Source organism: Diceros bicornis, chromosome 18, assembly GCF_020826845.1.
Source record: "Diceros bicornis minor isolate mBicDic1 chromosome 18, mDicBic1.mat.cur, whole genome shotgun sequence".
Taxonomy (NCBI): Eukaryota; Metazoa; Chordata; class Mammalia; order Perissodactyla; family Rhinocerotidae; genus Diceros; species Diceros bicornis.
In genome coordinates, this window is record NC_080757.1 from 16816968 (window position 1) to 16844637 (window position 27670).

Here is a 27670-nt window from a genome sequence, read left to right on the forward strand (position 1 = left end):
TCTGGAACTGGTATCCTCTGAGTCAGTCCTTTCCAATCTCCTCAGTTTCTTCCCTAAAATTCCAACCTGGCCACCACTTTAAATAATGAGTCTTACAGGCTGGTGTGACACCTTGATTTCAGAAGTATACTTTCAAAAAAACGTTTAATAATAAATACGCCCAATATAATTTTGTTTCTAGTGATTAATTTGTTCTGTATAACCAAATAGAAAACTACAAGAAAACATTGAAAAAAAATTTTTTTCAGGCTCAAGAAATCTAATCCATTTTATTTATTTATTTTTATTTATTTTTTTTATTCTTTTGTGAGGAGATCAGCCCTGTGCTAACATCTGCCAATCCTCCTCTTTTTTTGCTGAGGAAGATTGGCCCTGGGCTAACATCCATGCCCATCTTCCTCCACTTTATATGTGATGCCGCCACAGCATGGCTTGACAAGCAGTGCATCAGTACGCGCCCGGGATCCGAACCTGCGAACCCCGGGCCGCCACAGCGGAGGGTGCGCTCTTAACCACTTGCGCCACCAGGCAGGCCCTCATCTAATCCATTTTAAAGAAATCTAGCAGGTTCTCTCTTTGTAAAGATTTTTAAAAATTTATATATAAAGAAACTAGCACAGAGCCTGGCGTGTAGCAACACAACACATTAGATCCTTCCGTCTGTTTTCTCTGGCTACTCAAAATTTTCAAGCAAGGAATGTAGGGGTGTTAACTAAATCTTTTAGTTCAAGGAACAAAATTTCTTTAAAAATTTTTAAATGTCAAGGCCTGCTAGAGTAAGACATTACCACAGCATATTATCATTAGGTGCTGGAAATATTCCTGTTATAAGCAACTGATTAGGATTTATTTGAACAGTTGTTCTCATAAAATTTACATGCTTATCAAAATTCCCTTCATCCCTGACCAAAGGTAATGGTCCATATAGTTGCCCTAGCTTGGAAAATAATTTATTACTAATCTAATAAATGAATTAGATTACACAGTTACACACAGAATGCACCATTCCAGTGACATAGCAAGAGTTCTCCTCCAACTGGACTAATAATAGGATTTTACATCTAAAATATATCAGAGCTTTCAAAGATTAAAATATATAAATCTTCACCGCAGCATCCTTGTCTGTACATAGGAACCAAGTTGTGAGAGCATTTATCACGATGGACACAGCAGGCCGCACAGGGGCTGGGCAGGAATCAGAAATGCTCACTCCACATGATGTCTTCTGTTAACCTGAAGCCTTTGGTTTATTTTGTTTAGCAAACCATTCATCACTTTTATCTGCCGCCATTGCCTATAGAAACAGAAATGGAATATACATTTATTCTAAGTCCATAAAACAAAACATACAGTCCACTTCGTACCTCACTGCACTGTCCACAATCAAGAAATTAACAATGAAAAAGTGTTCCCTCAGTAGAGAGTACTATGTTTAATTTGACAGAGGATGCTGATGAGCAGTGAGAAACTGCCTGTGGATCCTCACTTTGCAGAGTAAAGGGCAGAGACTGCAGCCACGAAGTGTGGCTGGCTGGCTGACTAGAGAGCAAGGACCGAGCACCCCAGCCTGTGGGGTCTTTGGTACTACAGAAAGTGCTGTCACTCTTAGCGTCTGTCTGGGTAGGCTCTCAAGAATCTTTAGTGCTCATGAGACTTAGTCTAATAAAGAAACCAAATACAAAAAACTATTTTGACATTTTAGCTACTGAGCCTGGAACGATTTCCTTTTTCTATGCCTCCTCCCACACTATTCCACTGATGTTGGTTAGTCTGGGGCCTCTTAATTAAAAAGGAAGCAAGCCTTAATAACACTATGTTTTGGTTCCACCAGAGTCCTCTTATCCTATTATTCCATGAGGCTGAGACCATAGAGTGGGCCCTGCAGGGGGGACTAGGCTTAGAATCTAAGTCTCTTAAAACTTCCTGTCCAATACAACCAAGCATATGCTAACTAGCTGTTTGGTAAGGAAACATTCATTTATTCACTCAAAAAGCAAGTACAGAAATATCTTTAAAAACGCCAGTTTTCATTTTGAGCCAGGTATTGTACTGGGTTCAGGTGTGGCAGCAGAGACAGAGTCTGAGGCTTGAGGAGTATATAGAATAGCTGAGGACTCAGATATGGAAATGACTATTTTGCATGAGGGAGTACGTGTCTGTGAATGTGTCTTGGGCATTTGCAACAATAGAACCATGAATAAAGTGATAGCAGACCAAAAGGAAAGAGTAACTAACTGAGTGGAGAAATAGTGTAAAAATACTCATCTACCTTAGCAGGAAGTCAAAATATGTCTGCAACAGAAAATGAAGAAACAGAAATGCACGTATTTTTTTTTTTTTTACTTTTTTTTTTTTTATTGAAGTTTTAATGGTTTCTAACATTGTGAAATTTTGGGTTGTACATTTTTGTTTGTCCATCACCACATATATGACTCCCTTCACCCCTTGTGCCCACCCCCCACCCCCAGTGCCCTGGTAACCACAGTCCAGTTTTCTCTGTCCATGTGTTGGTTTATATTCCACATATGAGTGAGGTCATACAGTGTTTGTCTTTCTCTTTCTGGCTTAAGAAATGCACGTATTTTTTATTTAGAAACAGTGAAGCTGAAAGTGGCTGCCCTGGGCAGTGGGACTCAGAGATGGGGCAAGATATCACAGCATTGCATTTATATAAAATCTTAGTACTATTTGATTTTTTATTTTGGTGAAAATAAAAAGTATTTAAAAACCAAAGCTATGCAAAAAAAAAAAAACAACCCACTAAACAACCCACTAGGATGCAGAAGCTTCTGTCTTTCAGGAGCCATAAAAAGCGAGGAGAAACAACAACTCTGGTGTGGAGAACCCAAAAAAGCTTCTGAGTTTTGAAGGATGAGTTGAATAAGAGGGAAAAAACCCCTCTGGTCGAGGCAAGAAGATATATCTTGGTTAATATAAACAGTTCACTGGGACTAGAATAGGGGTGAATTAGGGAGGAGAGGCCGCACAGAAGATCAGAGTAGGGAAGGGCCAGACGTTACCTGCTCTGTCAAAGAGTTTGGCATGTATCTTGGAGGCAACAGAAAGCTAGCAGAAGATTAAACTGTTTTTAAAATTGCTGGATTCATGCTTTGGAAAGCTAATGCTGGCAGCAGGGACTGGCTGGAAAGTGGGAGGAGGCTTTTGCAGTACTATAGGTGATAATAAGGGCCTTTTCAAAAGGGAAGTAGATGATAAGGGATTTCAGAGGTAGAACTCACAGCTCTTGGTGACCAACAGCTAACAGAACATAGGGGTGAGGAGAAACAATATTGAAAGATGGTTCTGTTTGTAAATCTGAAACTATTCTAAAATAAAAAGCATATTAAATGTTAAAAAAAAAAAAACTGGCTCTGAGGATTCCAGCTTAAACAACTGGGAGAAAAGATATACAACACTGTTCAGGGGAGGGAGCAGAGTATAGAGGAGAGAAAAAAACTGGTTGTGAAGCCTAAAATACCTCTGTTCAAGCCCTTGCCCTCCCACGTACTGAATGTATAATATTGGGTGACTTAATCTTTTTCAGCCTCAGTTTTCTCATCTGAAAAGAGAATCAACCTTGCAGATCGTGGTAAAAATTAAAGTATATATATAAAGCACTTAAGAACATGTCAATATAGGAGATGCTTAAAAAAATAGTAACTTTTATTTTTATATTATTAAAAGAAGGGATCTGAGGTAAGATAAGTTATAGACATGCTGAGTTTGAAATGTCCATGGTTTATCCAGGTCAAGAGGTTTCATTGGCTAGAACACTAGTCTGAACACAAAAAGCACTAAACATAAATGAAAAGGTGACAAACTAGACTTAAAAAAATTTCTGTCCTTCAAAAGACTATTAAGAAAATAAAGAGGCAAGCCATAAACTGGGAAAAGTACTTGCATTTGCAGATATCTAACAAATGACTCGTATCTAAGACTCCAACAAATCAACAAAAAAAGATAATCAAAAAAAATTTTTTTTTTTTTTGGCCCTGAGCTAACATCTGCCAATCCTCCTCTTTTTGCTGAGGAAGACTGGCCCTGGGCTAACATCCGTGCCCACCTTCCTCTACTTTATATGGGACGCCGCCACAGCATGGCTTGACAAGCGGTGCGTCGGTGCGCACCTGGATCCAAACCAGCGAACCCTGGGCCGCCGTAGCAGAACACGTGCACCTCACCGCTTGCGCCACTGGGCCGGCCCCGATAATCAAATTTTTTAAAAATGGATTTGAATGGGCCTTGAGAAATAAGCAAATGTTCAAATGAGAAGAGATATCCCAGGAGTATAAAATAACGTGAGCAAAGACACACAGAGTGAAAATAAATTCATATTTAGAGATTAGAGAAGAGACTAGAATGGCTAAATATTTAGGGTTGAAATGACATGGTGTCTGAGATTTGCCTTAGAATTCTCCAGCAAAAGAAAAGTGGGGTGGGAAGGAATAATGAAAAATTATGGCACAGAGTTGATTGGTGACAGTCACATAGGGATTTGTTATACTCTCCCGTGTATACTGAAATTTTTAATGATGAAGTATTAAAAATAAAACCTATTATGGAAAGAAATGGACAAAGAACTTGAACATAGAATTCACAAAGGAAGACATGCAAATTGCCAATAAGCATATGAAAACGTGCTCAACATCACTAGTCATGAGGGAAATGCAAATTAAAACCACAATGGGAAACCATTTTACATGTACTAGAATAGCTAAAACAAAAACGCAAAGAAACACAAATGTTGGTGAGGATGCAGAGCAGCTGGAACACTCATAAACATACACAGGCTGACAGCAGTGTAAAATGGTTCAATCACTTTGGAGGCCTGTTTGGCAGTTTCTTATGAAGTAAAAATAATGCCACTCTTAGGTATTTACCCAAGAGAAATGAAACATATGTCTACAAGAAGATTTACAGAAGAATGTGCATAGCAGTCTTCTTTGTAATAGAAAAAAATCTGGAAATAATTCAAATGTCCACCATTGGAAGAATGGATAAGCAAATTGTTATACTCATAAAATTGAATACCACTCAGCAATAAAAAAAAGAACAAACCCTGCTATGTGCAATTACACGCAGAAATCTGAAAAACATTATGTTGAGTGAAAGAAGCCGGGCACAGAAGAATACCTTCTGAATGATTCCATTTATATGAAGGCCAAGGACAGACAAAACTAATGTATCAGAAATCAGAAGAGTAGTTGCCTCTGAGAGGTGGGAGTGAGAACTAACTGGAAACGGACATGAGAGAACTTTCTACAATGATGAAAATGCTCTTTGAGTAGTGGTTGTATGAATATATATAACTGTCAAAACTCATCAAATTGAACACTAAATTTCTGAACATTTAAATTCTATGTATATTTTACCTCAGTAACAACAACAAAACAACAAAAAATAGTTGTTTGGAGCTCAGGGAGGAGGAGGAACTAGAAATTAGCAAGTCAGAGAATGGATGATGGTGAAGCTCAAAGCAGAGGTAACCAGAGAAGAGAAAAAACATAGAATGACAATGAGAGACGGCCAAAGCGGGACCATGGGTAAAATCATTCCGGGATCAGACACAGAAAGAGGTGCCTGGGACTGAGAAGCAGCTGTCAGAGAAATATGAAGACAGCAGGATCTCTAACACTAACGGAGAAGAGAGCTCAAAAGAGGACAAAGTCGGTCAGTGATATGTGAGAGCAAGAAGAAAAGAGTCTAGCAAATGCGCCAACTGCGAAGTTGCCTGAGATTCTATTTTCCTTTACAGTAAAATTTATAAACACTGTATTTTGTACACATTTCCTGCTTTAATTAACACTAATTGAGCATCTGTCATTACGTCAGCAGTTTGCCAAGCTCTATAAAGTATACAACAATCCTATGAGGCGAATAATTTTATTTTCTCATTTATTTAATTTATTTATTTATCCTATGAGGTGAATAATTTTATTTATTTATTTAGTTAGTTAGTTAGTTATTTAGTTAGTTATTTGTTTGTTTGTTTGTTTGTGAGGAGATCAGCCCTGTGCTAACAACTGCCAATCCTCCTCGTTTTGCTGAGGAAGACTGGCCCTGGGCTAACGTCCATGCCCATCTTCCTCCACTTTATATGGGACGCCGCCATAGCACGGATTGACAAGCGGCGTCGGTGTGTGCCCGGGATCCGAACCGGCGAACCCCGGGCCACCACAGCGGAGCGCGCACACTTAACCGCTTGCACCACCGGGCTGGCCCTCAAATATTTAGATAAGAAAACTGAAGTTTAGAGACTTTCAGTAAATTGCTTAAGGTCAGTCACATAGATATTAAGTGCTAGAACCAGGATAGATTGATTCTTTCCTTTAATCATCAACCGAGTATTCAATAAGTGCCTACTACATGCCAGGTATGTGCTGGAAGCTGGGGTACAACAATGAACAACTGTTTGGATGCTGAAAGATCACGTTTGATGAGGATAGAAAAGTAGCTGCTGGATTTGGCAAGATGGAGGTCACTGATGACGTCAACATGAGCATTTCACTGAGTGAAGCAGAAGTAAGAAGTAGAAACAGTGTGTAGGCAGATTTTTTAAAAGAAATTTGGAGAAGGGATATGGGGTAAATAAAAGATTTTTAAAAGATAGGCAACACTGGAGCTTGTTTGTATGCTGATGCGAACAATTCACTAGAAAGGAAGAGAATGGCGCTGCAGAATGGAGAAGCGATGACCAAAAGAGCTAAGGATGTGAGAGGGGATGGGTCCAGACGTTTCCAGTCACTGAGCAGAAGGATGCATACAGCAGCAGTGGCTCCTCAAGGCAGCCCAAGGTAGTGGGAAAGCATATACACCGCACCCAGGTAAGAGTCAGATAGAAGACACACGAGGCAATGAAGACACAAGTCCTTGGCTTAAAAGTCACCCTAACAGCAAAAGGACATGGTTCTGATAGTAAGAACTGGACCCTGTTGCTTTGGCCCTTCTCAGTACAAACTTAACTCAATCCCCCTTAGGCCTCCGGTGATATAAATTTAGAAATGAGACTCACATCGTTCAACAATTTGCTTCCCGCTGGATCCATCTTAGAAAGTTCTCGAAATGCTTCATCCCCCACAAAGCAGATTTCATGTCCATCCTATAACAACAAAGAGAAAAGAAATTTGGCAAAAAGACACCTCACAGGAAACCTGTGGTGCAGCCTGTCCCCTTCCTGAGTAATACTTACAGGGTCAGCCAAAATGACCACTTGTACTGTGGCTTTCCCTGGGGTATCCAGACTCACCAGGGGAGTCAGAATCTTTTGGTTCTCCCTTTTCATCAAGTCTTCTAAGTCAGGCAACTTGAGGAAAACAAAAAGGCAGAGTGAGCAAGGGTCACGTACCACTCTTATGCCACGGTCTCCATCAGCCCTAGAGGAGTATCGGATCAACCAGAAAGAACCCAGGCGCCACTTGTTTGATTTTGTTATCTCGGCCGCTCTCGAGACAACTGTTGAACTTGATACCAGAGCCACAATCAGAATGAACTTAAAGAAAGGAGGGCCAAAGTTCTCAGCTGGTTGCACTAGCTAGACACAGAGCTTAAACCAAAGATCTGGTACCAAACATTACCTCTTTTTGGGGGCAAGAAAAGGCAATTCTTCCAAAAGCTGCTGCATGATCAACTGCACCCTGGATGCCCTGTAGCTCCAGCTTACACTGAAAAGAAATAAGAAAGTGGGTTTATTTTTTGGAACAGGATATGTGGTAAAAAAAATTCAAACAGTACTAAAGGAATAAAGTAAAAACTAAGTATCCCTCCTACTCTCATTCCAGAGACAACCAGTCAGCAGTTTCCTGTGTATCCTTCCAGAAACACAGCATGCACGTATCTTTTTTTTTTACACAAATGGTAGCATAATTTACACATTATTCTGTCCCTTGTTTTTCTCCAATTAATGTTACCATATCAGCACTTGCCTCATTTTTTCTGATAGCTGCATAATAATCCATTCTATGGATGAACCATATATTATTAAACTATTCCCCTAATCCATAGGACAGTTAGGTTATTTCTTAATATTTTGCTATTACAAACAATGCTGCAACAGATAATCTTGTACACACTTCTTTGTGCACACGTATGATGAGTACATATGTCGGTAAAATAAATTCCTAGAAGCAGACCTGCGGGGTTAAGTGCAAGGACTAAATTATGCTCTAATGCTAGGCTATTTTTTTTTTAAAGATGAATAGACTATCATTATAGCATTAAATCTTGTCTACATCTCTCTGACTCAGCAATTCCACTTCTGAAAGGCTACAACCCCAAATATAAACAAAGGTAATATCTGGGTGGTGAGGTTATCAGCACTTTTTATTTTCTTCTTTCTGTTTATCTGTATAAATATTGAATTGCTGTGAAGAAACTATGGAAATAACCTTCATGTTAACCTCATTTATAAGCCGAACTCAATGTAACAGATTATTTCTCCAAGATCGCCTACCTGGTTATCAGCATAGCCCAGCAAAGCCTTTTGCTTCTCTTCATCTTTTTCATAAATTTTCATTCCCAGTAGATTAGACCAGTAGTTCAAGGACTTCTGAAGATCAGATACTGCTAGAGTTACTTTTAATACAGGATCTGTAGGGTAATAAAACAGCAGGAATGGACAAGTCAGTGCAATGGAATAGAACAGAAAGACTGAAACAGGCTCAAGTATATATAACAATTTAGTTTCTGATAAGAAAGGGATTTTTAAGTCAGTACAAAAGGGCACATTATGTAATAAATGGCACTAGGATAATGGCTTCCCATTTAGTGGGAAAAAGTTACACCTTTAAACTAACTGGCAAAATATATTCCTGATGGGTTAGTTAAAGCGTTAAGTTTAAGGAATGAAACTATGAAAATACCAGAAACAGGTGATTATTTATATAAATTTGGAGTGAAGAAAGATCTTTTTAAAAATCTAACACCAAGGATAGAAAAACTATGAAGGAAAAATTTGCTAAGTTAATTACACGAAATGGAAAACTCCTAGATAACAACAACCAAAAAAACAATTACAATCAAAATTAAAGAGTAAACAACAAAGTAGGAAACATTTTTCGCAACATATGTGACAAAAAATCCTTAATATTTAAATCACTTTTAAACATTAATGGGGAAAAGACGAACATCCTAGAAAAACAGGCAAAATGCACTAAGTGGTAATTCAGAAAAGAAGGAATTGGAATAGTCAATGAACATATGAAAAAATATTCACAAGTATCACAAATAATATTCAAATATTCCAAAAATATTCACAAACCTCACAAATAATCAAAGCAATTAGAATTCAAATAAAACATTTTGTTATCTAATCGGCAAATAATTTTAACAGTTTGCAGTGTTAACTTTAATAGTGCAAGGGGAAAAATCACATTCACATTAATACCAGTAGGGCGTAAATTAGTACAGTTCTGGGCAACAATCTGACAAAATGTATCAAAGGCCTAAAAAATGTGCACTGCTTTTGAAAGAGCAATCCCATTTTCAGCAAGTAAAGAAGTAACTGCGGATATATGAAGGGCCCTCATCACAAAGACATTCATCACAGTGTTGCTCCTAACAACGACACGCTAGGGGCAACATACATATCCAACAACAGAGAACTATTTATCTTTCTACGATCTAATACAATGGAATCCCTACAATGGAATCTAAAAAACATATATGTTTAATTATATATTTATTTCTTTTGATAAAGGATTGGAAAAATATACTCTAAAATGTTAACAGTGGTTATTTCTAGATATATGGATACTGTTTTCTTCTTTTTTTTCTTTTGCTTACCTGTTTGTCTAGGAAAAAAATTTTTAGTAAAAAGAATAAAAATTATATTAAAACACTTAACATTATTGGAAAATTCATATTGTAAAGTGACTTTCTGAAAAGCTGTTCCAAGTCCACATCTGACCACGATAAATTCCATACACTTTTCTTCAGTTCTCACTGCCTTAGTCCTGTTTGCTAGAATAGCATTTCTCACAGGCGCCTCTGCCTGGGAGACTGTTTCTGTTTGCCCCATTCGTTGAGAAATCAACCAATTCTACCCGGCACAGGCTCTGAAGGGATGCAGGGGCAGGAATGGTAGTAAGTGGGTAAAACTACGCAGGAGCAAATGATTCAAAAGAAGGATGGACACCAGCTAGACTGAGAGATTTAACTATATGACCAATCAGAAATGAATGCCTCAAAGGTATTATCATTCAAAGGACAAAAACATCTTATGATTGTAGGGCTCTCCATTGTTTTATGTACTGAAACATCACTAGGGGAAAAATACACAGTGCACTTAATAGTGGGAGCTAAGTTTTAAAGTTATATAAGGCAACGATCACCTATCAATAAAAATAATCATAAAAATCCCTTAAATCACCAGCAAAGTACAGAAATAGCATATCTCAGTGAGTCCCACAGTGCCAGTCTAACCTTCCACACTAGAACGGATCATTCTTTCTTTTGCTGAGCTCCAGATGAAAAGCAAGTAGGATTACATACAATCAGACTCAGTGTTAGGGGCATTTGGGACTTGAGGCAGACCAGCGGAGGAAGGAGAATATATAAATGTCTTCCATCTCAGGTTCACTTAGAGGCACGTGTTCACCGAGTGAAATGGCAGGCAGAATTGCCCTTGCTCTTCACCAGTATTTGTTTTCCCTTTGGCAGAGCAGGCAGCAGAATTTGCAGGAGTTAAATACATGTATGATGAGGAAGGCTCTGCTGTAGACGAAACACGTCATGCAAAGTTTCCTTCCTACTCCCCGTGGCAGTTAGTGTGGTGGGCTCCTCGCTTGCATTCCACCCTCACTCACCGAGTATCAGCACTACAGTTTGGGAAACCGACTTCAGCTGGAAGGATATTACTGGTCTAAGGATAACTCTATTTCTCTTGCCACTGATTGGTTCAGGAGGAGGCATGTGAATCAAATCTGACCAGGAAGTTTACTGGAAGACTCTAGGAAAGTTTTACTCTGCTCTTAAAAAGGACCAATGGGAAGTCAGTGTCTCCCTCTCCTGCCACATGAGAATGTGGAGGCATGTAGCCTCAACTGCTACTGGCAGCCACCCTACAACCACGAGGGGAACCCGCTCTAGGAATAGACCCCCACAAACAACAGAATGGAGAGAAAATTCAGGTTCTTGATGCCATTGCTGAGCTGCTGAATTAACCAACCCTGAAATCATTCCTACCTATAGAACCCCTGCTCTGTGAGCTAAAAAGTTATCTCATTGTTCAAGCTAGTCTGAGTTGGGTTTTTTGTTATTCACAACTGGAAGTATCCTAAATAGGTACATAACCAGTAGAACAGAACCAGTCTGGATACCCTATAGTTATGCAATAAAGTTCTAATATGAGAATATATTTCTCAGAGAACAAATAACAACACTGGCTTGGGAAACACATGTCATGTCAATATACAAAGATTCCACAGAAGAAAGAAACCCAGCTCCCTCTCTCCTTCCATCAAAGATGCCTTTAGACAGAGGGATTTTTTTTTTTTAATTTTTTGTTTATTGCAGTAACATTGGTTTATAACATTGTAAAAATTTCAGGTGTACATCATTATACTTCTATTAGACAGAAGGATTTTATTAGTTCCGGTATAATTACCTGACTGAGGTGGACTGCGATTCTGCAAATAGAACTTATATCCTCCTGGGGCCGCAGTTTCAAAAACACCTTCTGCAACTTCACTGAGTGGCCACTCCAGCTTCCTGGCATTGCTGACAGCCTGGCTAGAAGCGAGTGTGATTCCCTATGACAAACAACAACATCATTCGAGGTATAATCACAACAGAGTTTTTACAGAACAAGATAATGAGGCAAAACCCCACTGCCTTCGTGTCAAATCACCTAAGATTTCATTAGCATTCAAAATTTTCTTCTAGTGATTTAAAAGTAGGTTTTGGACGTTTTTCTTCTACAAAGATTCCAACTTCGTGAATCTCTGTAGGACAGAAACTCAAATGCCAGAGAAGTTTGATCCATTTAATACCAAATGTAATCTCTCCTAATTTTAAAGACCTAGTCAGAGAAATCTTGATCTCAACTTTGGTTCTCCGGCTACCTATTTAAGACGTTTTGTTTTTACCTTTGCTTTTTATTTTTATTTATTTTATTTTATTTTGTGAGGAAGACCAGTTCTGAGCTAACATCTCTTGCCAATACTCCTCTTTCTGCTGAGAAGAACTGGCCCTGGGCTAACATCCATGCGCATCTTCCTCTACTTTATATGGGATGCTGCCACAGCATGGCTTGACAAGGGGTGCGTTGGTGCGCGCCCAGGATCCGAACCTGCGAACCCCGGGCCGCCAAAGCAGAGCCTGCAAACTTAACCGCTACACCACCGGGCTGGCCCCTATTTTTGCTTTTTAAACAAAAAAATTTAAACTACCAAGGCATTCTTTATTTAATCAAAGTACCTAAAAATGTTCACTCATGCCTTCTGATAAGGCCAGCCTCTCTCTGCCTCCAGTCGTGTCAATCCATCATCCATGCTGCAGTCAGAATAACGTTTCTGAAACACACCCTACAGTCTATTCTCAAGACAGCAACCCCTCTACTTAAAACCCTCCACGGCTCTTCATTTCACTCAGGGATGGCTTATAGTGGCCTGAAAGGCCCAACACAATCTGACCCCATGTCATTTCTGCCCCATCTCCTCCCACTTTGCCCTCGCTCTCTCTATTCCAGCCATACTGGCCTCCTTGCATTTTCTTGAATGTGCCAGCGCTGTCGGAGGGCTTTTGCACAGGCTATTCTCTCTACTTGGAATGCTCTTCCCCAAGATATCCACACGGCTAACGCCCTTATTTCCTTCAAGCCTTTGCTCATATGTCACCTCCTCACTGACACCTACCCTCAACAGCCTACTTAAGATGAAAACCAGTCATCTGTTCCATACTCCCAATCCCTCTGACTCTGCTCTATTCTTTCCCCATAACAATGATCACCTTTAAGATAACATATCATGATTTCTTTATTTATTATTCATTGTCTGTCAGGCCCTGGACCCTCTCCCACCAGGCATAGATTTTTGTCTGTCTTGTTCACCGGTTACCCAAAGTTCCTGGAACAATGCCTGGCACACAGCAGGCACTCAATAAATACTCACTGCATGAATAAATAATGTAATAAACAATTTAATACATATGCCATTTCACATATTTGTTAACATATGCAAACTAAATTCCTAGATGTGAAACCACAAGGTCAAAGAGTAAATGCACTAATTATTTTGATACTGCCAAGCCAAGGTTGTACCATCTTACACTCTTATTAGTAATGTATGAGAGTGGCAGTTTTCTAACCTCCTTCCTAACACAGTGTGTTACCACACTTTTTGCCAATCTGATAGGTGATAAACGGCAGCTTGGAAGTTGAACATCTCTTTCACTGTTTAAGACACATTTCTAATTTCCTTTCTGTGAACTGTCTATTGATACTTTTATCCTTGTTTCTTTTTTAAATTAAGTTGTTGGTCCTCTTCTTTGTAATGTACAGAAGTTCTATTCAACTTGTTTTTCTTTCTGTTCCACAAACCGAATAGCACAGAAGGTACCTTTCCTTCATCAGAGATATTTTACTACCCAAGTCTCTCAAGGAAGACCCGCAGTGGAGCTGCCAAGCTATTCTCCTCCACCCACACGACCTCTGGCACCTTCAGTCCCACCAATCAACATTTGACTTGAGCTGGTTAAATGCTGATGACACCAAGATGGTTTTGCTCTTTTTTCTCTCCATGATTTAAATTTGCAAAGTAAAGAAAAGAAAGATAAGGAGAAACATGAAACTCTCATATACACTCAATCACCAAATCCTATCAACTCTACCTCCTAAACATCTCCCAAATCCATCAGCTTCTCTCCGCCTCCCACTACTAGCACGTTAGCTAAGGAGCTGCTGCTCACTCACTGTATTATCGTTTGAGCTAGTTCCCTCACTTCCAGTCTCGCTCCTTTCCAACCAAATCTCCATGCTCTAGCCAGGGGGACTCTTGTACATCACAAATACTATGTCATTCCCCTGCTTAAAAATGGCTTCACTCTGCTTTTGGAATCAAGTCTAAACCGTCCTAAGATGATGTGGCCCCAGCCTGCTTCTCCAGGCTCAGCTCTACCCACTCCCTTCTTCACACACTAAGCTCCAGCCAGAGTGCTGTACTCCCAGTTCTCTGAGTACCATGCTCCCTCTCACCTCCAGGCCTGTACACATGCTGAGGATACTCATCTCACCCTCCCACTCTCACCCCACTCACCTGGCTCAGATGTCACTTCTGGGAAGCTTTCCCTGAAATCTCACCTGTCTGACAACAGGTTGGGAATTCCTCCTGTGTTCCCACATCCCCCTGTTCTTATCCCAATCTTAGCACCTATCACACTGTATTTTTATTGTCTCTTTACTTGTTTCCCCCACCAGACAGGAAGCTCCTTAGGCCAGGGAACATGCTTCACTCTTTATTGTATCCTCAGGACCTAACAAGGTACATGGTATATAGTAAGTCACAATAAATACCTGTTAAATGAATAAATTAGTGAGAGACACAGAGTGAGAAAGAGAAAAACAAATATACTAATATGTTAAATCTGAATAGTCCTTTCCATCTACAAAACACTTTTACAGATATTTGATCCTCATAAAAACTTCCAACTCAATATCATTATTATCTTAACATGAGTTAACAGGAATATAAGATCAAATAGCCAAAATAACATCTAGCATGAGGTAGGTTTGCTCAGTAGATTCTGAGTGAAAATTAGTTACGCCTATCTTGCTATGTATTTGGGCCCAGTGACATCATATGTAGCACACAGTAACCATTCAATAAGCAGTAGATACTATTACCATAATAGGTGCACAATAACTTGAACTTCTGAATGAATGAATGCAGTGTATGCAAAGCCTTCTTCTCTTTCTCCTTAAAACCTTTTCAGATTTTCCTCTGACTAGCAATGGCTATAACAGCCCAGTCCAAGCCTAACAGTCCACTCGAGAGAAAATATTTCTCTGGATGGTGATCAGGACCTGACCAGACCAATGACTGTGGCCCTTCTACCTCTCGAGGTTCAGTCACTCCCCTTGAGGAGTCTTATCTCCTTCAGAGCTGTCTCTAAGTCTTGAGCTTGATTCCTAAACACTGAGGAAGAACCTACGCCATCCCAAAGCCAGCCCTGAGGCAGGGTGCCCAGGCAGGTTTGCTTTTTGTTTTTAAATAGAAAACATTATGAAACTAATCACTAAAATGCATCAATTCAGCAGTCATCATACCTAAAGCTGTATCAGTGATCTCAATAAACGGTACAGCCAAAAATCTGCTGGAATAAAATGATATTTACCATGAAATCATTGCCAAGCTTATAATCTCCAACGCCATAATTGTAAGTCAGTTCTGCAACAAAATGATCATCCTCAGGTCCAAATCCCACCATTGTTTTACTCCATTTCCCATCATAAGGCCTAGAAAAATGAAAGTAAAGGAACTCAGTGATCACAGACAAAATCTGCCTTAGGCCTCCCCTAAAGAACTACTGGGACAGAGAGGTAGGCAGTCCCTTCTGGTCCTCTAAGTACCCATAAGGAAGAGATGACCTCAGCTGGTGCTAGGAGCAGCTATAGACAGTGCTCATGGGTCCCATCACCAAAGGCTCCAAAGATCATCTGTTTGGCACTTACTTGAGAGAAAGATTTCTTTACCTTTTTCTTTTGGTGTGGAAGATTGGCCCTGAGCTAACATCTGTTGCCAATATTCCTCTTTTTGCTTGAGGAAGACTGTCCCCAAGCTAACATCTGTGCCAGTCCTCCTCTATTTTTTTGTATGCGGGACACTGCCACAGCGTGGCGTGATGAGCAGCATGTAGGTCTGCACCTGGGATGTGAACCCTGGACCACTGAAGCAGAGCATGTGAACTTAACTACTACGTCACTGGGCTAGCCTCTCCTTTACCTTTTCTTCAAATAGGGGACAGAATCCTACAAAGACAGTTCTCCAAACTGACCTTAATTTATTTTTTTATATCATCATCAACAAGCATACAATTCCCATCAGGCTTTGGAATTTTCCAGCTTGCCACGGCTACTAAGCTTAACATACTCAGTAAGATATTGCTTCATGCAGAGCACATACTTATTTGTGGTCCTGAAGTTGCCTCCCTAATTCACTGCCTCCCTAACTTATTCTGCTGCCTTATACTCATTTTGAGAAATTGCCTTCTGCTCTCCAGGGGTATCCAAAGCCTAAAGGAGATTTTAAGAATCAAGGTGTTATACCCATTACAGGTAGCTTTGCAGCCTTCTTCAAATTCCTCATGCCGCAGAATCTGATAAGAGAATGAGAATAACTTGTAAAGTTTTACTAGTACCGCACACACAGCAAATTTAGCACAAACTAACATGTCAAAACACAGACACTACAATTTGTAAGGTTTACTTGTACACCAAACAAAAGATAATGAGTTTTATATCTTTCCCAGGCCAGAAGTAGTAGAGGTAAGGAAGAAGCCAAGGGTCAGGCAACCAAGCAAAGTTGTGAAATCTATTTAGATTGGGAAGCAGTGCTGTGTAGTAGGAAAAAAAAAAAAAAAAAAAAAGTGAGGCCTTCAGCATTGTAGAAGTCTGATTTGGAATTCTGGCTGTCACCTAGTAGATGTGTAACTCTGAGAACGTTGCTTAGGATCTGAGTCTCCTAATATGTTGTGAAATCCTAGTATGTTGTGAAAAGAGATAATTTATTAAAGCATTTGACACATAACCTAGTACACAGTAGGCTCTCAATGTGTTAGTTTCTATTTTTCTTTTTGATTCCCACTGCTACTACTCCAGTACAAGCTCCCATCATTTCTCTCACGGACTATTAAAAATCATCTTTATTGATCTGTTTCCTTAATACCACCATAAAATTATGTCCGTAAAGCACAGCTCTAACCACATCACTGCCCTGTTCTAAAATGTAGGTCTAACCACATCACTGCCCTGTTCTAAAATGTAAGAGATCTTCCTACTTACTGTGGCATAAAATCCAAATTCCTTAACATAGTATTCAAGATACTACCAGAAGCACTCCCAACCTATCTGTCCTGATATCCCAGTTCCTCAAATTCAGCTAAGTAATCTAAGCTAAAGGCACATAAAACTAATGGTGTTTCCCAAACACACCTATTCAGTTTTTCTATATACTCCTCCCTCTAATCTTGGTCTGTGGAAATCCTAGCTATCTTTAGAGGTCAACTCAAATGAGGTCCCCATGAATTATTTCCTCACCACCCAGGCTACAGTTAAATCTCTCCTTCTGTTGTATTTTTATAATAATAATAGCTAACTCTTAAATAACACATACGATCTGTCAAATACTACACATATAATAATGTGTTGAATCTGGACAACACCTCTTTAGCCAATGAGGAAACACATTGAGGGAGAGCTTTGTGGTTTTCTATTACTTATCAGATTTCGACTTCCATTACTGTTAGCTATGTGCAAATCCAATTCCTGTCCCCCTCCAAGGCCAGAAGCTTTAACTGAAGACAAATACCAGGGTCATTTTCATCCTTGTCACCAAAGCTCAACACAGTACCGGGAAACATAGAGGATATTTTTTAAATGACTGATGAATTCAGGTAACTCCCTTTGCACTCCACGTTTTCTGCTCTGTCTCTACATTAAATTATACTCTTGCACCTCTAAAGCCTTTGCTTATCAGGAGATCTCCAATGGCTTCCACCTGTGTATGCCACCCAGGTGACCCCTGCAGAATCACAGCTGCTCAGGGCTGGAGAAAGGCCGCTTCTGGTGCCGGCAAGGACGGGTTCTGACTTCACACTTACATCTGGAGTGTCGAGAGGAGAGTCGGAGCATTCACCGGGAGAGATGCAAAAAACTATCCAAAAGAGACCATTCAAACCAGCCCTGAGGGAAGCAGAACTCGGAATATGCTGATTACCTAAACCGAAAAGCTCCAAACCAGAAGCGACTGAGTTATTGATCATTCGAAGAGTATTATATAACTTTTTGTTTGTTTACTCTCTTTCCTACGAGACTGGAAGCTCCACAAGGCAGGAGCTCAATAAACATTTGTTAATGAACTTAAATGAAAGAACGTGCGTGGGCACATCGTCTGCGACCACTAAGGGTGAATCCCCTTTCAAAGGCCGTCTAACCCAACCAGCGACTCGCAACGCTTCCTGAAGCTGAAAACCCAACAGGGCTAAATGGCTAAGGTTGGACTCCCCGGTTCTGGCTGAGATTCACGGCACACCCATTTCTGCGCTCCCTCGGGCAGGTGCGGCTCAGCCCCCCGTGCCAAACTCGCGCGCCAGCCCCTCTCGGCCCCATCTGCACCTTCATCCCCAGGACATCACGATAGAAATGCGCCGTCTCGAAGCGGTTTCCCACTTTGAACACGAAGTGCAGAGCTCGCCGAGTCGCCATGACCAGCAGCGCCACAAACCGGTCACGCGTACAGCACCGCACCGCCCACAGATGACGCATGGGGGCCGGTGACGTCACTGGTCGCCGCCGGCACGCTGTCGTGACGTAGCCCACGGCGCCGAGGAAAATGGCGGCGCTAGTTAAGCCCATGGGGTGGGTTACGCGACCGTTGCTGCCGATGGTTCAGACTTGGGACCTGAACCCGCGGCGCTGGGTGCGGGCGCTGCGGCGGAGCCCCGTGAAAGTGGTGTTCCCATCCGGACATGTGGTGGAACGGAAGCCCGGTCCTGGGAAGCAGCCCCGGAAGGCGGCGGCTGAGGCCGGTCCCCACGAGCAGCGACTGAAGCAGCCGCTTCAGGTGCCCCCATCCCAGACGCCCAGCACCTGGGAAGAGTCCGGGCTTCGCTATGATAAGGCTTTACCGGGGGATAAAAGGCTGAGGTGATGTGTTTCTGAGGCTTGTCGAGTATTCCCGTTTCTCTTCCCGCCTCACTGCGGGACCTTAACCTCTTTCCTCCTGTTGGAGGACTTCTTCCAGTACAACCCAATGGTTTTCATTATGCACGGAGGGTCCAAGTGTCTTCCTTGCAATTCGTTTGTTTCTGTTTCTCTGAAGCTCTTCATGTCTGTTAGAACTAGGTGTGTTTCCGTAACAGGGATGTTGGTGATTACCCATCTTTTTGTTTCCACCCGCAGCAGTGTGATGACAATAGTTAAGTCCAGGCCATTTCGGGAAAAGCAAGGGAAGATCCTGCTGGAAGGTCGCAGGCTGATTGCAGACGCTCTCAAGGCTGGTGCTGTGCCAAAAGTTTTCTTCTTTAGCCGTCTGGACTACATAAAGGAGCTGCCCGTTGATAAGCTGAAAGGTGTCAGCCTCATTAAGGTGAAATTTGAGGACATCAAGGATTGGTCCGACCTAGTAACACCACAAGGAATAATGGGTCAGTGGTTATACAGTATGTCACTCGTAGTAGAGACCAAAGATTTATTCATACCTGTCTTAGGGCACCAAATTTTATTTAAACCAAATTCAAAATGTTATTGCCTAAAGCTTCCTTAAGACACACAGAAAAAATACAGTTCTCAAATCTGTGCATCTTATAGTATTTTCAGTGGAAACCCAAGCCAGTGTTTTGTTATCATTTGTATTGTGACTCTTTATAGTCTCTAGGAATAACTACTGTTCCTCAAACCTTATATTTTTTTAGGTCACTTTTTGGACCTTTAATGTCCAACTAAAAATGAAGAAAATGTATACCAAAAGATTTAGCCCTCCATTTCCACAAAACCTCTGCAAGTGTGGTGATATCTGTCTGTCATTCACCTCCTCCTTCTAGAAGCAGATCTGAGCAGTAAGCTGCAAGTTATTGCCCTGTTTAGCCCATTGAACAGGAAACCTTGTCTTTATTTGGTTGAATCTAACTTGAGATTCTAATAGACTGTGATGCCTATTAACACTTGGAAAGTCTTTTTTCTAAATCTGGAAAGACTAAATTCTGTATACCTTTTGACGTTGTAGTTATATTTAAGATCTGAGGATTGAATGGCACTAAGTGCAGAGGTTTCTCTTGGACAGTAAGGGACAGTTGGGCCAGGGGGAGTTATCTTCAAGATTCTAAAGTTTAGCCAGGGCGCGTCACACCAGTTGTGCTTGTGTATTCCCTGTAGTGGGCTCACGGTGCGGCTGTTAGTTGGGAAAGGAAGTTCTGGGGACCATCTGTTGTTTCTATAACCCAGCAAGTCACAGAGATCTGTACTTCTGCACTCAGAATTCTCCGCTAGGATGGGGACTTGGACTACTAAAGTCTTCCACTCACTCTGAGTAACTGTACTCCCATTAGCTACACCTCTAATCGCTACTCCGTGCTACAGTGAAAGTATCACTCATTTTACCATGCTTGCCACTTTGGGCACGTGTGCTAACAGTAGCCTGGACTTCTGTAGCCCCCTTCGTCATTATGACTGCTTTCATTATTTCATGGCTTTTAAATATATATATTATTGGGCTGGCCCCGTGGCTTAGCGGTTGGGTGCGCGCGCTCCGCTGCTGGCGGCCCGGGTTCGGATCCCGGGCGCGCACCGACGCACCACTTCTCCGGCCAGGCTGAGGCTGCGTCCCACATGCAGCAACTAGAAGGATGTGCAGCTGTGACATACAACTATCTACTGGGGCTTTGGGGGGGGGGAAATAAATAAATAAAATCTTTAAAAAATATATATATATATATTATTTAGCTTATCCTTATCATGTTTTATTTCAGATTTGAGGAGGGGGTTAAAGGGAGAAATAGTTAAGATCTAGCAGTAGCTGTCAGACTTCAGGCACATCTCTAAAATCCAGTAATAAGTGGGGCCTCTAGATGTAGAGTTCTTATCTACAGCCGTTCAAGTAGAAATTAAAGGACTTCTAAGGTCCCCTGCTCCACTGAATGGTCTTGTTGCTATCTGTGACTCTTAAGTGCAGGATATTTTTACAGCACACAGTTGCCTGATACCGTTCCATTGCCTTCATTGATGGGTTAGGTGCAGGTATTTATGTGTTCTTGGTGTGAATAAACTGGAATAGCCTGTGAGAAGGACAATTTGACAGTATCTATTAACATTAAGAATGCCACACTCCATTTATCCATTTCACTTATAGGTGTTTTTCCTAGGGAAATATGTGGACATATGCACAAAGAGTCATACAGGGATGTTCATTGCAAGGCTGTTTATAATAGGGGAAAACTGAAAATAATGTCAGTCAGTTGGAGAAGAGCTAAATAAACATGGTACATTCATGTTACAAAATAACGTGCAACTGTTAAAAGAGTAAGTAGCTCTGAATGTACTGACTTGGTAAGTTCTCCAAGATGTCTTGTGTTATAGAGTTAAATAAGTTGATTACAGAATAATACATAGAGTATGATTTTTTAAGATAAAAGAAAAAAGCACCTGTATATGGGTAGATGTTCATATATGTGGGTAGATGCATGAGCAGGTGCTGAAAGGATACATTCCAACGTCGAAAACAGTTATGGGGGGTGTCACTGGTAGGACTTGATGTTTGAATTTTTTCAGTCAGAATGTATTCATGTGTTACTTATGTAATTAAGAATATAGAAATAATGATAAATAAGTGAAAAGTCAAATTATTCCCCATGCCCACATCAGACAGGTGAACCGCCTGTTTTGTTTCCTCAGGGATTTTTGCCAAACCTGACCATGTTAAGATGACATACCCAGAGACTCAGCTTCGCCATTCACTGCCCTTATTGTTGATTTGTGACAATCTCCGTGACCCTGGGAACCTGGGGACGATTCTGAGATCTGCTGCTGGGGCAGGCTGCAGCAAAGTATTACTCACCAAGGGTAAGAGCACCTGTTACTGGGTGGATTGAGTGGCTGTTTGTAAGTGAGCTGGCCTAATGGACAGTCATGCGTGGATTTGAATCTTGTATCTGCCCCTTATTAGCTATATGTCCATGAGCAATATTCTGAGTGTCAGTTTCCTCATCTGTAAAGTGGGCATGACAGAATCTACCTGGTAGGGTCACTTTGCGGATTAAGTGAGATGATGCACATAAAGTACTTAGCACTGTGCCTAGCACACAGTAAGTAATTCAGCAAATGTTGATTATCTTTTAAAATTATTTTGACACCTGCTAGATTATTAAAGAAACAACTTAAAATCAATCAGGGAAAGAAATAGATGCCAGCTTTAATATTTGGTTTCAAGTCCTTTATTTAAAGATCTTGAGTTCCCAAATTGTTGGGCATATGAGACCGTTGTATCTCTTGACATTCTGAATCCTATGAAAGGAACGATGTCTGTCAACAGAGTGTGATTAGGAAATCATGATACATTTCCCTAGGCCTCAGGATGGGTCAAACACCCCACACACACAAATTAGCCTCATTACATTTCTGTCTCCTCTCATCAGAAATGGGGATTAGTAGGCTTAGTTCTAAACAGACTTGCCTAACAGTGGGGACATGCCTAAAATGCCTATTACAGCTTGTGGGGAGGGTGGGAGGGAGAGGATCATTCGTCAGAAACACTCAAGCTGCCATTCCATGTAAACTGATAGTGGCACCCATTGCTGAGACTTGCCTAAATTGCTCCTTTCAGCTCTTCCTCCCAGTCACAATTTGTTGGAGTGCATTTCTCTGCCGGTGTGAGAGCTAGATGCTGGGGTTCTATCATCCATACCCCGCTTACCCGCCCCGTTGTCAAGAGCTCTAAGAGCAATTGTGGTTTTGGAAGTGTACCTATAGATCAGTGTGGTTCCCACATTGATGCTGGTGGCTGGTGTGTAAGAGGGAGGGAAAGAGTAGGGAACCCTGGGTGTGGTGCCCAGTATCGAGGACATGAGGATGAGGGAGAAATCTCATCTTTTCCCTTACTCCCTCGCCCCCAGCCTCTTGGCATACAGCCCAATTCCCATCTCTAGTTCCCTGCAGTGATTGGGAAAGCCTGTGGTTGGGGATACTTGTGGGCATTGTTACATACTCTGTGTCTAATTTTTCTTTTTAAATTTGGTTTGCCTACTTAATTTACCCTGAAGTTTGACAGATTAATTTTTTAAATAACTTGTAATGAGGAAACTCATGCTAACAAGTCAGGGGAGGGTGGTAGATATGTGGTCCCCTGGTCCTGCTGTCCCTCCCAGCCTGTGGTCCTGGGAAAGGCCAAGTGTCTGCCAGCGCATAGAAGTGGTTGGGCTTAGCATGTGACTGTATGTAAAAGAATAGTTCTTTTAGCCTTCTTACTACAGTGTGAGAGAAGCTGTGTGTGAGTGACAAGGCTGTTCCCTTGGTTCTCCCTGGATTATTGTAATTGCGTCCGGTCTAATTTCCCCATCTCTAGCATCTTCCCTGCTCCAATCCAAATTCAACGTTGAAGCCAAATGGGTCTTTTAAAAACGTAAACCAGATTCTGTCACTACTTGGCTTAAAATCCTTCAATGGCATTATATTGTCTTCTGGGATAAAATCCTAAACAACTCAGCTTGGCATACCCAGCCTCTTTTAAATTGGTCCTTGCCTGCCTCCCGTCTCAACTCTCATCACAGCCCCCCCCCATTAATGTGTCTGATCACCTTACTTACAGTTCCTGTGGCACTCTTCCCCTTCTGTAACTTTGTCCTCTGCCTGGGCCTTTCTCTGACAAGATCCTCCGGTCCTTCAGGATCCAGTTCAGTGTCATGTTCTCTAGGATGTTTCTCCTGATAGCTGTGCTTTGTACAAGGGTTTCTATTACCCTCTTCATGCTTCTTTTACATGAATTATTACTGTTATTGTAGTCACTTGTTTAAATATTGTCCCAACAACATTGCCCACTATACTACGAGCTCCTCGAGGTTAGGGACTTTAATGCGCTTTGCATCTCCCATACAGTGTCTGGCATATGTGTATGGTAAATGTTGAAGGGAGGGATAAAATCTGTTTCAGCACTAGCAGGAATTAATCTTATAGTCCCTTCGCTGAACACTGCCGTAATTGGGGAGGCAGAGGTCCCAGCTACCAAGAAGGTTACAATAGGACATTGTTTGTTTTATCTCCTGATCCAGAATTAATCTGATTTACTCTGAAGTCCCCTCATCTGGGAAGGTTTGTAATCTTAATTGGATCCTGTCTTTTATTTTCTAGGCTGTGTGGATGCCTGGGAGCCCAAAGTGCTGCGGGCAGGTATGGGTGCACATTTCCAGGTGCCCATCATCAACAATCTGGACTGGGAAACAGTGCCCAACTACCTGCCCACTGACACCCGGGTCTATGTAGCTGACAACTGTGGTCTTTATGCCCAGGCCCGGAGGTCTGATAAAGCCAGTGACCATGGCTGGGTATGTGACCGACAGCTCTTGAAGGGTCACAAGTATGAGGAGGAGGTGGATCTAGAAACTGAAGCCAGTAAAGGCTGGCTCCCTGAACTTGAGGTCCAGAGTTATGACTTGGACTGGACAGAGGCACCGGCAGCTGTGGTGATAGGTGGGGAGACCCACGGCGTGAGCCTGGAGTCCCTGCAGTTAGCCGAGAACACGGGAGGCAAGAGGCTGCTGATCCCTGTTGTGCCTTGTGTGGACAGCCTAAACTCGGCCATGGCTGCAAGCATCCTGCTCTTTGAAGGGAAAAGACAACTGCGGGTAAGGGGAGAACACTGGAGCAGGGACAGGAGTTACCACTGAGAGGGGACGTGGCAGGCAGTCCTCGGTTTGAGGTTGTCTCCAGCTCCTCCTGCATTGTTAGGAGGCTGGCAGAGGTGGTAACTGGCTTCCCAGGCCATATTCAGGAGGTAGGAGGTAGGCGTGATGCTATTATACGGTTATTGGAAAAATAAGAATTTCCATGAATTTCTGCTTATCTTCAAAAATAACAAAGGTCAAAATTCTGAGATCTCCTATCTCCCCACCAATTTTTAAATTTATTTATATATGTATATTTTATGTGTGTGACAACATAAATAGATGATCCACATGGCTCTCTCTCTCTGTTTTTAAAAATTGTTCACCATGGAGATTTTTGTGCCCAGAAGGTTCCTGAAGGCATCATCTTGGGCAGGGAAGACCATTCCCTCCACTAGCTGGTGGGTGTTTTGCAGTCATCAAGCACTGGGTATAGGCCAGGCGCGGTCACTCATTTCTGATCATTGGTCAGTGGAAAATAAACTCCTGTGAAGTGCAGACCAGCAGATTACACCAAAAAGTTTTATTTCAGTGTGCTCAGTGGGTCTCAATGCCTGTCTTTTCGTCTTTGGCCTGGTGATGAAGATGTTGCTAAGAGATTAATGACTCAGGAAGCTAAAGGCTACAGGCGATGGCATTCAGTAACTAGCTGTTCTTTCAGCTTGGCTGTGTCAGTCTCTGCAATTGTTCGTTCAGGCCTTGACTTAAATAGCTTCTGTTTATATATAACATGATTTTTTTCCCCATTTCTGGTGAAACAGCTGGTAGAAATAGCTTAACTCATCAGGTGGTGGTATACCTTCTTAGCGCCTCTGCAGATAACTTTTTGAGGACTCTGTTCGGAAAAGGAGGAAACAGTTTTAAAATCTTCAGCTTAACTCTGTCAGGAAGGCTGTACCCTTTTCACTACCTTCCTGCTGTTAGTCCTGCTTTAATTTTTTTTTTTTAATTTTTATTTATTTATTTTCCCCCAAAGCCCCAGTAGATAGTTGTATGTCATAGCTGCACACCCTTCTAGTTGCTGTATGTGGGACACGGCCTCAGCATGGCCAGAGAAGTGGTATGTCGGTGCGCACCCGGGATCCGCACCCGGGATCCAAACCCGGGCCGCCAGCAGCGGAGCGCGCGCACCCAACCGCTAAGCCACGGGGCCAGCCCTAGTCCTGCTTTAAATAACACTTTTGGTTAAAGGTAATGACTTGAGTTACTTATTTACATTATTCGCCCCTCCTGCATAGAGGAAGAGAGTTGCTTAGGAAAATGCCAGTGTTCTCGATGCTGTGTGAATAGAGGGCTCCTGCAAGGGAGAGAGGCTGAGGTTCTGAGGGTGAGAGCTTGGGGCCCTTGGACCCACAACACTGCAGCAAGACCCTGTTCTTCTCTTGAACCCCCAGGGGACCAGGGCAGGCTGGATCCTAACTCACCAGGTGCCAGCCGGGATGTAGCCAGGGACATGAGGACAAGTGCAGATGGTCGTCACTGTGTTTGTAAGTCACTGTGGGAAGGAGGTGGGTGGGACTGGAGTAAGGGACTTAGTTCAAGCAGAGCTTTTGTAACCACAAAGTTTGGCTGGAGTTGAGGACAGTGACGCCCGCATTTCTACCACATCCTTTCTGTACAGCGGCTCCTGGAGTGGTTGGGATTCCTTGGGAGCGCTTCAGCTGCTCATTCCAGGGAGATCCAGTGAGTTGCCAGCATGCCCAAGAGAAACCATGGCCCTCCTTCATTTCCCCTTGGCTTCCCCAGCTCCCTAGTAAAACATTCTCGAGAGAGAACCAGAAGATCAAGCATGACTCATGCCCCAAGTGGCAGGGATTGCTTTGACATGTTTGAGGGGAGAGGTTTTTGCAGGAACAATGTCTTTGGTTGGCTATGCTGTCCTAGGCTGATCGGCCAGAACAGCTGCTCTGGTGCCCCACTCTGGTCTGGGCCTGCCCAGGGTCCTGCACAAATGTCTGAAGCAAGTGGCCCATGTTCTTGAGACCTTCCACCTCGTGTCAGCTTTTAGAAAGTAGAAGAGCCCACGTAGGCTGTGGCCTAGTCCACCAGCTTCACAGAGCCATAATGCGTGTCACACCAGCTGGCTAAATCTGGGAGGCAGCCCAGAGAACTGTACCACTCGAGTCTATTGACATTCAGTCTCTCAACACCTTGGAAAAGTGCTAAAGAAACAAGTTACTAAAAGGAAGCTTGTGCTTTTCCAGCATGAAACCAATCTCCTGGGATTTTTGTCCCTAGGTTATTGTTCCTGCTGATTTTTGTTACAAAATAAAAATCAGTGAAAGAGTAACAAAGCCTATACTTTGTCCCTGTTTTAGAAAAACAAAGCAATGCAAAACAGTATACCTGGCCAGTAATTCTAAGCCTATTTTGTCATCCTGAGTGTAAGAAGAAAAAGAAATTTACATCCCATTGACTTTATAGTTAATGGCTTATATACCATGCCTTGTGAGTTCCTTTTGTATTTTTGTGGGTATAATTTAGCAGAGGGGAGGGCAGATTTTCCTTTCTTGAAGACTACAGGGGAAGCAAGTGGTGGTGAAGTTCTTGTATGATGAGTGATATTGGAAAATCACTATCTTGAATTCTTCTCAATTTTGAGGCCAACATTTGTTCTGTCACCATTTCCCCAGGAAATAGGAATAAAAACTGAGAAGTATATGACAAGCAAAACACCACTTGGCTGAAAGAGAAGCTTTCAGAAGGTTGGCCAGGCTGGCCCTTGCCTTTGTGTTGAGTGTAGCTGTAATAAGATTTCTGCCACAAGGCGGCAGCCACGCCTCAAAACCACTCCCAACTCGGAAAGGAGGGTGAGGATTTCTCCTGGATTTAAGTTGTTGAAAAAGAGGATGGAGTCACATCTCCCTCCACCGCAGAGGGCATTTTACAAGCCATTTGTGCTCAGACGTGCTGAAGCTGGAGACCCCTCCACATTGTCACTCATTCTTTTGGCAGAATCTAAGGTATAGGAGGATATTGGACCAAAAACTAAGAAAATGGACATAAATGGGAAGTGGCTGCAGCAGGAAAAATTAGCACATTTCCCTTTGAATGGAGCCTCTGGAAAAGCATCTCTGGGCAAATGCTGATG

The 27670-nt window shown here is 42.0% G+C and overlaps 2 protein-coding genes across 2 annotated transcripts; one reads left to right on the top strand and one right to left on the bottom strand.

Moving 5' to 3' along the window:
• Positions 1 to 355: 355 nt before the first annotated feature.
• On the bottom strand, positions 356 to 18432 carry GLOD4 (glyoxalase domain containing 4). Its single transcript, XM_058560158.1, has 9 exons — positions 18326 to 18432; positions 16259 to 16308; positions 15328 to 15448; positions 11603 to 11747; positions 8450 to 8586; positions 7575 to 7661; positions 7190 to 7303; positions 7013 to 7099; positions 356 to 1294 (listed from the first exon to the last, which is right to left on the bottom strand). The coding sequence occupies exons 1-9, from the start codon at positions 18413 to 18415 to the stop codon at positions 1229 to 1231; spliced, it is 897 nt and encodes a 298-aa protein (XP_058416141.1). The 5' UTR covers positions 18416 to 18432; the 3' UTR covers positions 356 to 1228.
• A 95-nt stretch (positions 18433 to 18527) lies between these two features.
• On the top strand, positions 18528 to 24881 carry MRM3 (mitochondrial rRNA methyltransferase 3). The gene is made up of 4 exons (XM_058560156.1): positions 18528 to 18856; positions 19112 to 19356; positions 21599 to 21766; positions 24047 to 24881. The coding sequence occupies exons 1-4, from the start codon at positions 18543 to 18545 to the stop codon at positions 24580 to 24582; spliced, it is 1263 nt and encodes a 420-aa protein (XP_058416139.1). The 5' UTR covers positions 18528 to 18542; the 3' UTR covers positions 24583 to 24881.
• Positions 24882 to 27670: the final 2789 nt, after the last annotated feature.

Bases quoted from the DNA above. Each gene is read 5' to 3' on its own strand.
- GLOD4 (XM_058560158.1), bottom strand. From the start codon at position 18,415: ATGGCGACTCGGCGAGCTCTGCACTTCGTGTTCAAAGTGGGAAACCGC. The intron at 15,449-16,258 runs GTATAACACCTT...TCATTTTTCTAG, and splicing joins TGCAAAGCTACCTGTAATGG to GCCTTATGATGGGAAATGGA. The intron at 11,748-15,327 runs GTAAATATCATT...TGTTTGTCATAG, and splicing joins AGCTTGGCAATGATTTCATG to GGAATCACACTCGCTTCTAG.
- MRM3 (XM_058560156.1), top strand. From the start codon at position 18,543: ATGGCGGCGCTAGTTAAGCCCATGGGGTGGGTTACGCGACCGTTGCTG. The intron at 18,857-19,111 runs GTGATGTGTTTC...TTCCACCCGCAG, and splicing joins CCGGGGGATAAAAGGCTGAG to CAGTGTGATGACAATAGTTA. The intron at 19,357-21,598 runs GTCAGTGGTTAT...TTGTTTCCTCAG, and splicing joins AACACCACAAGGAATAATGG to GGATTTTTGCCAAACCTGAC.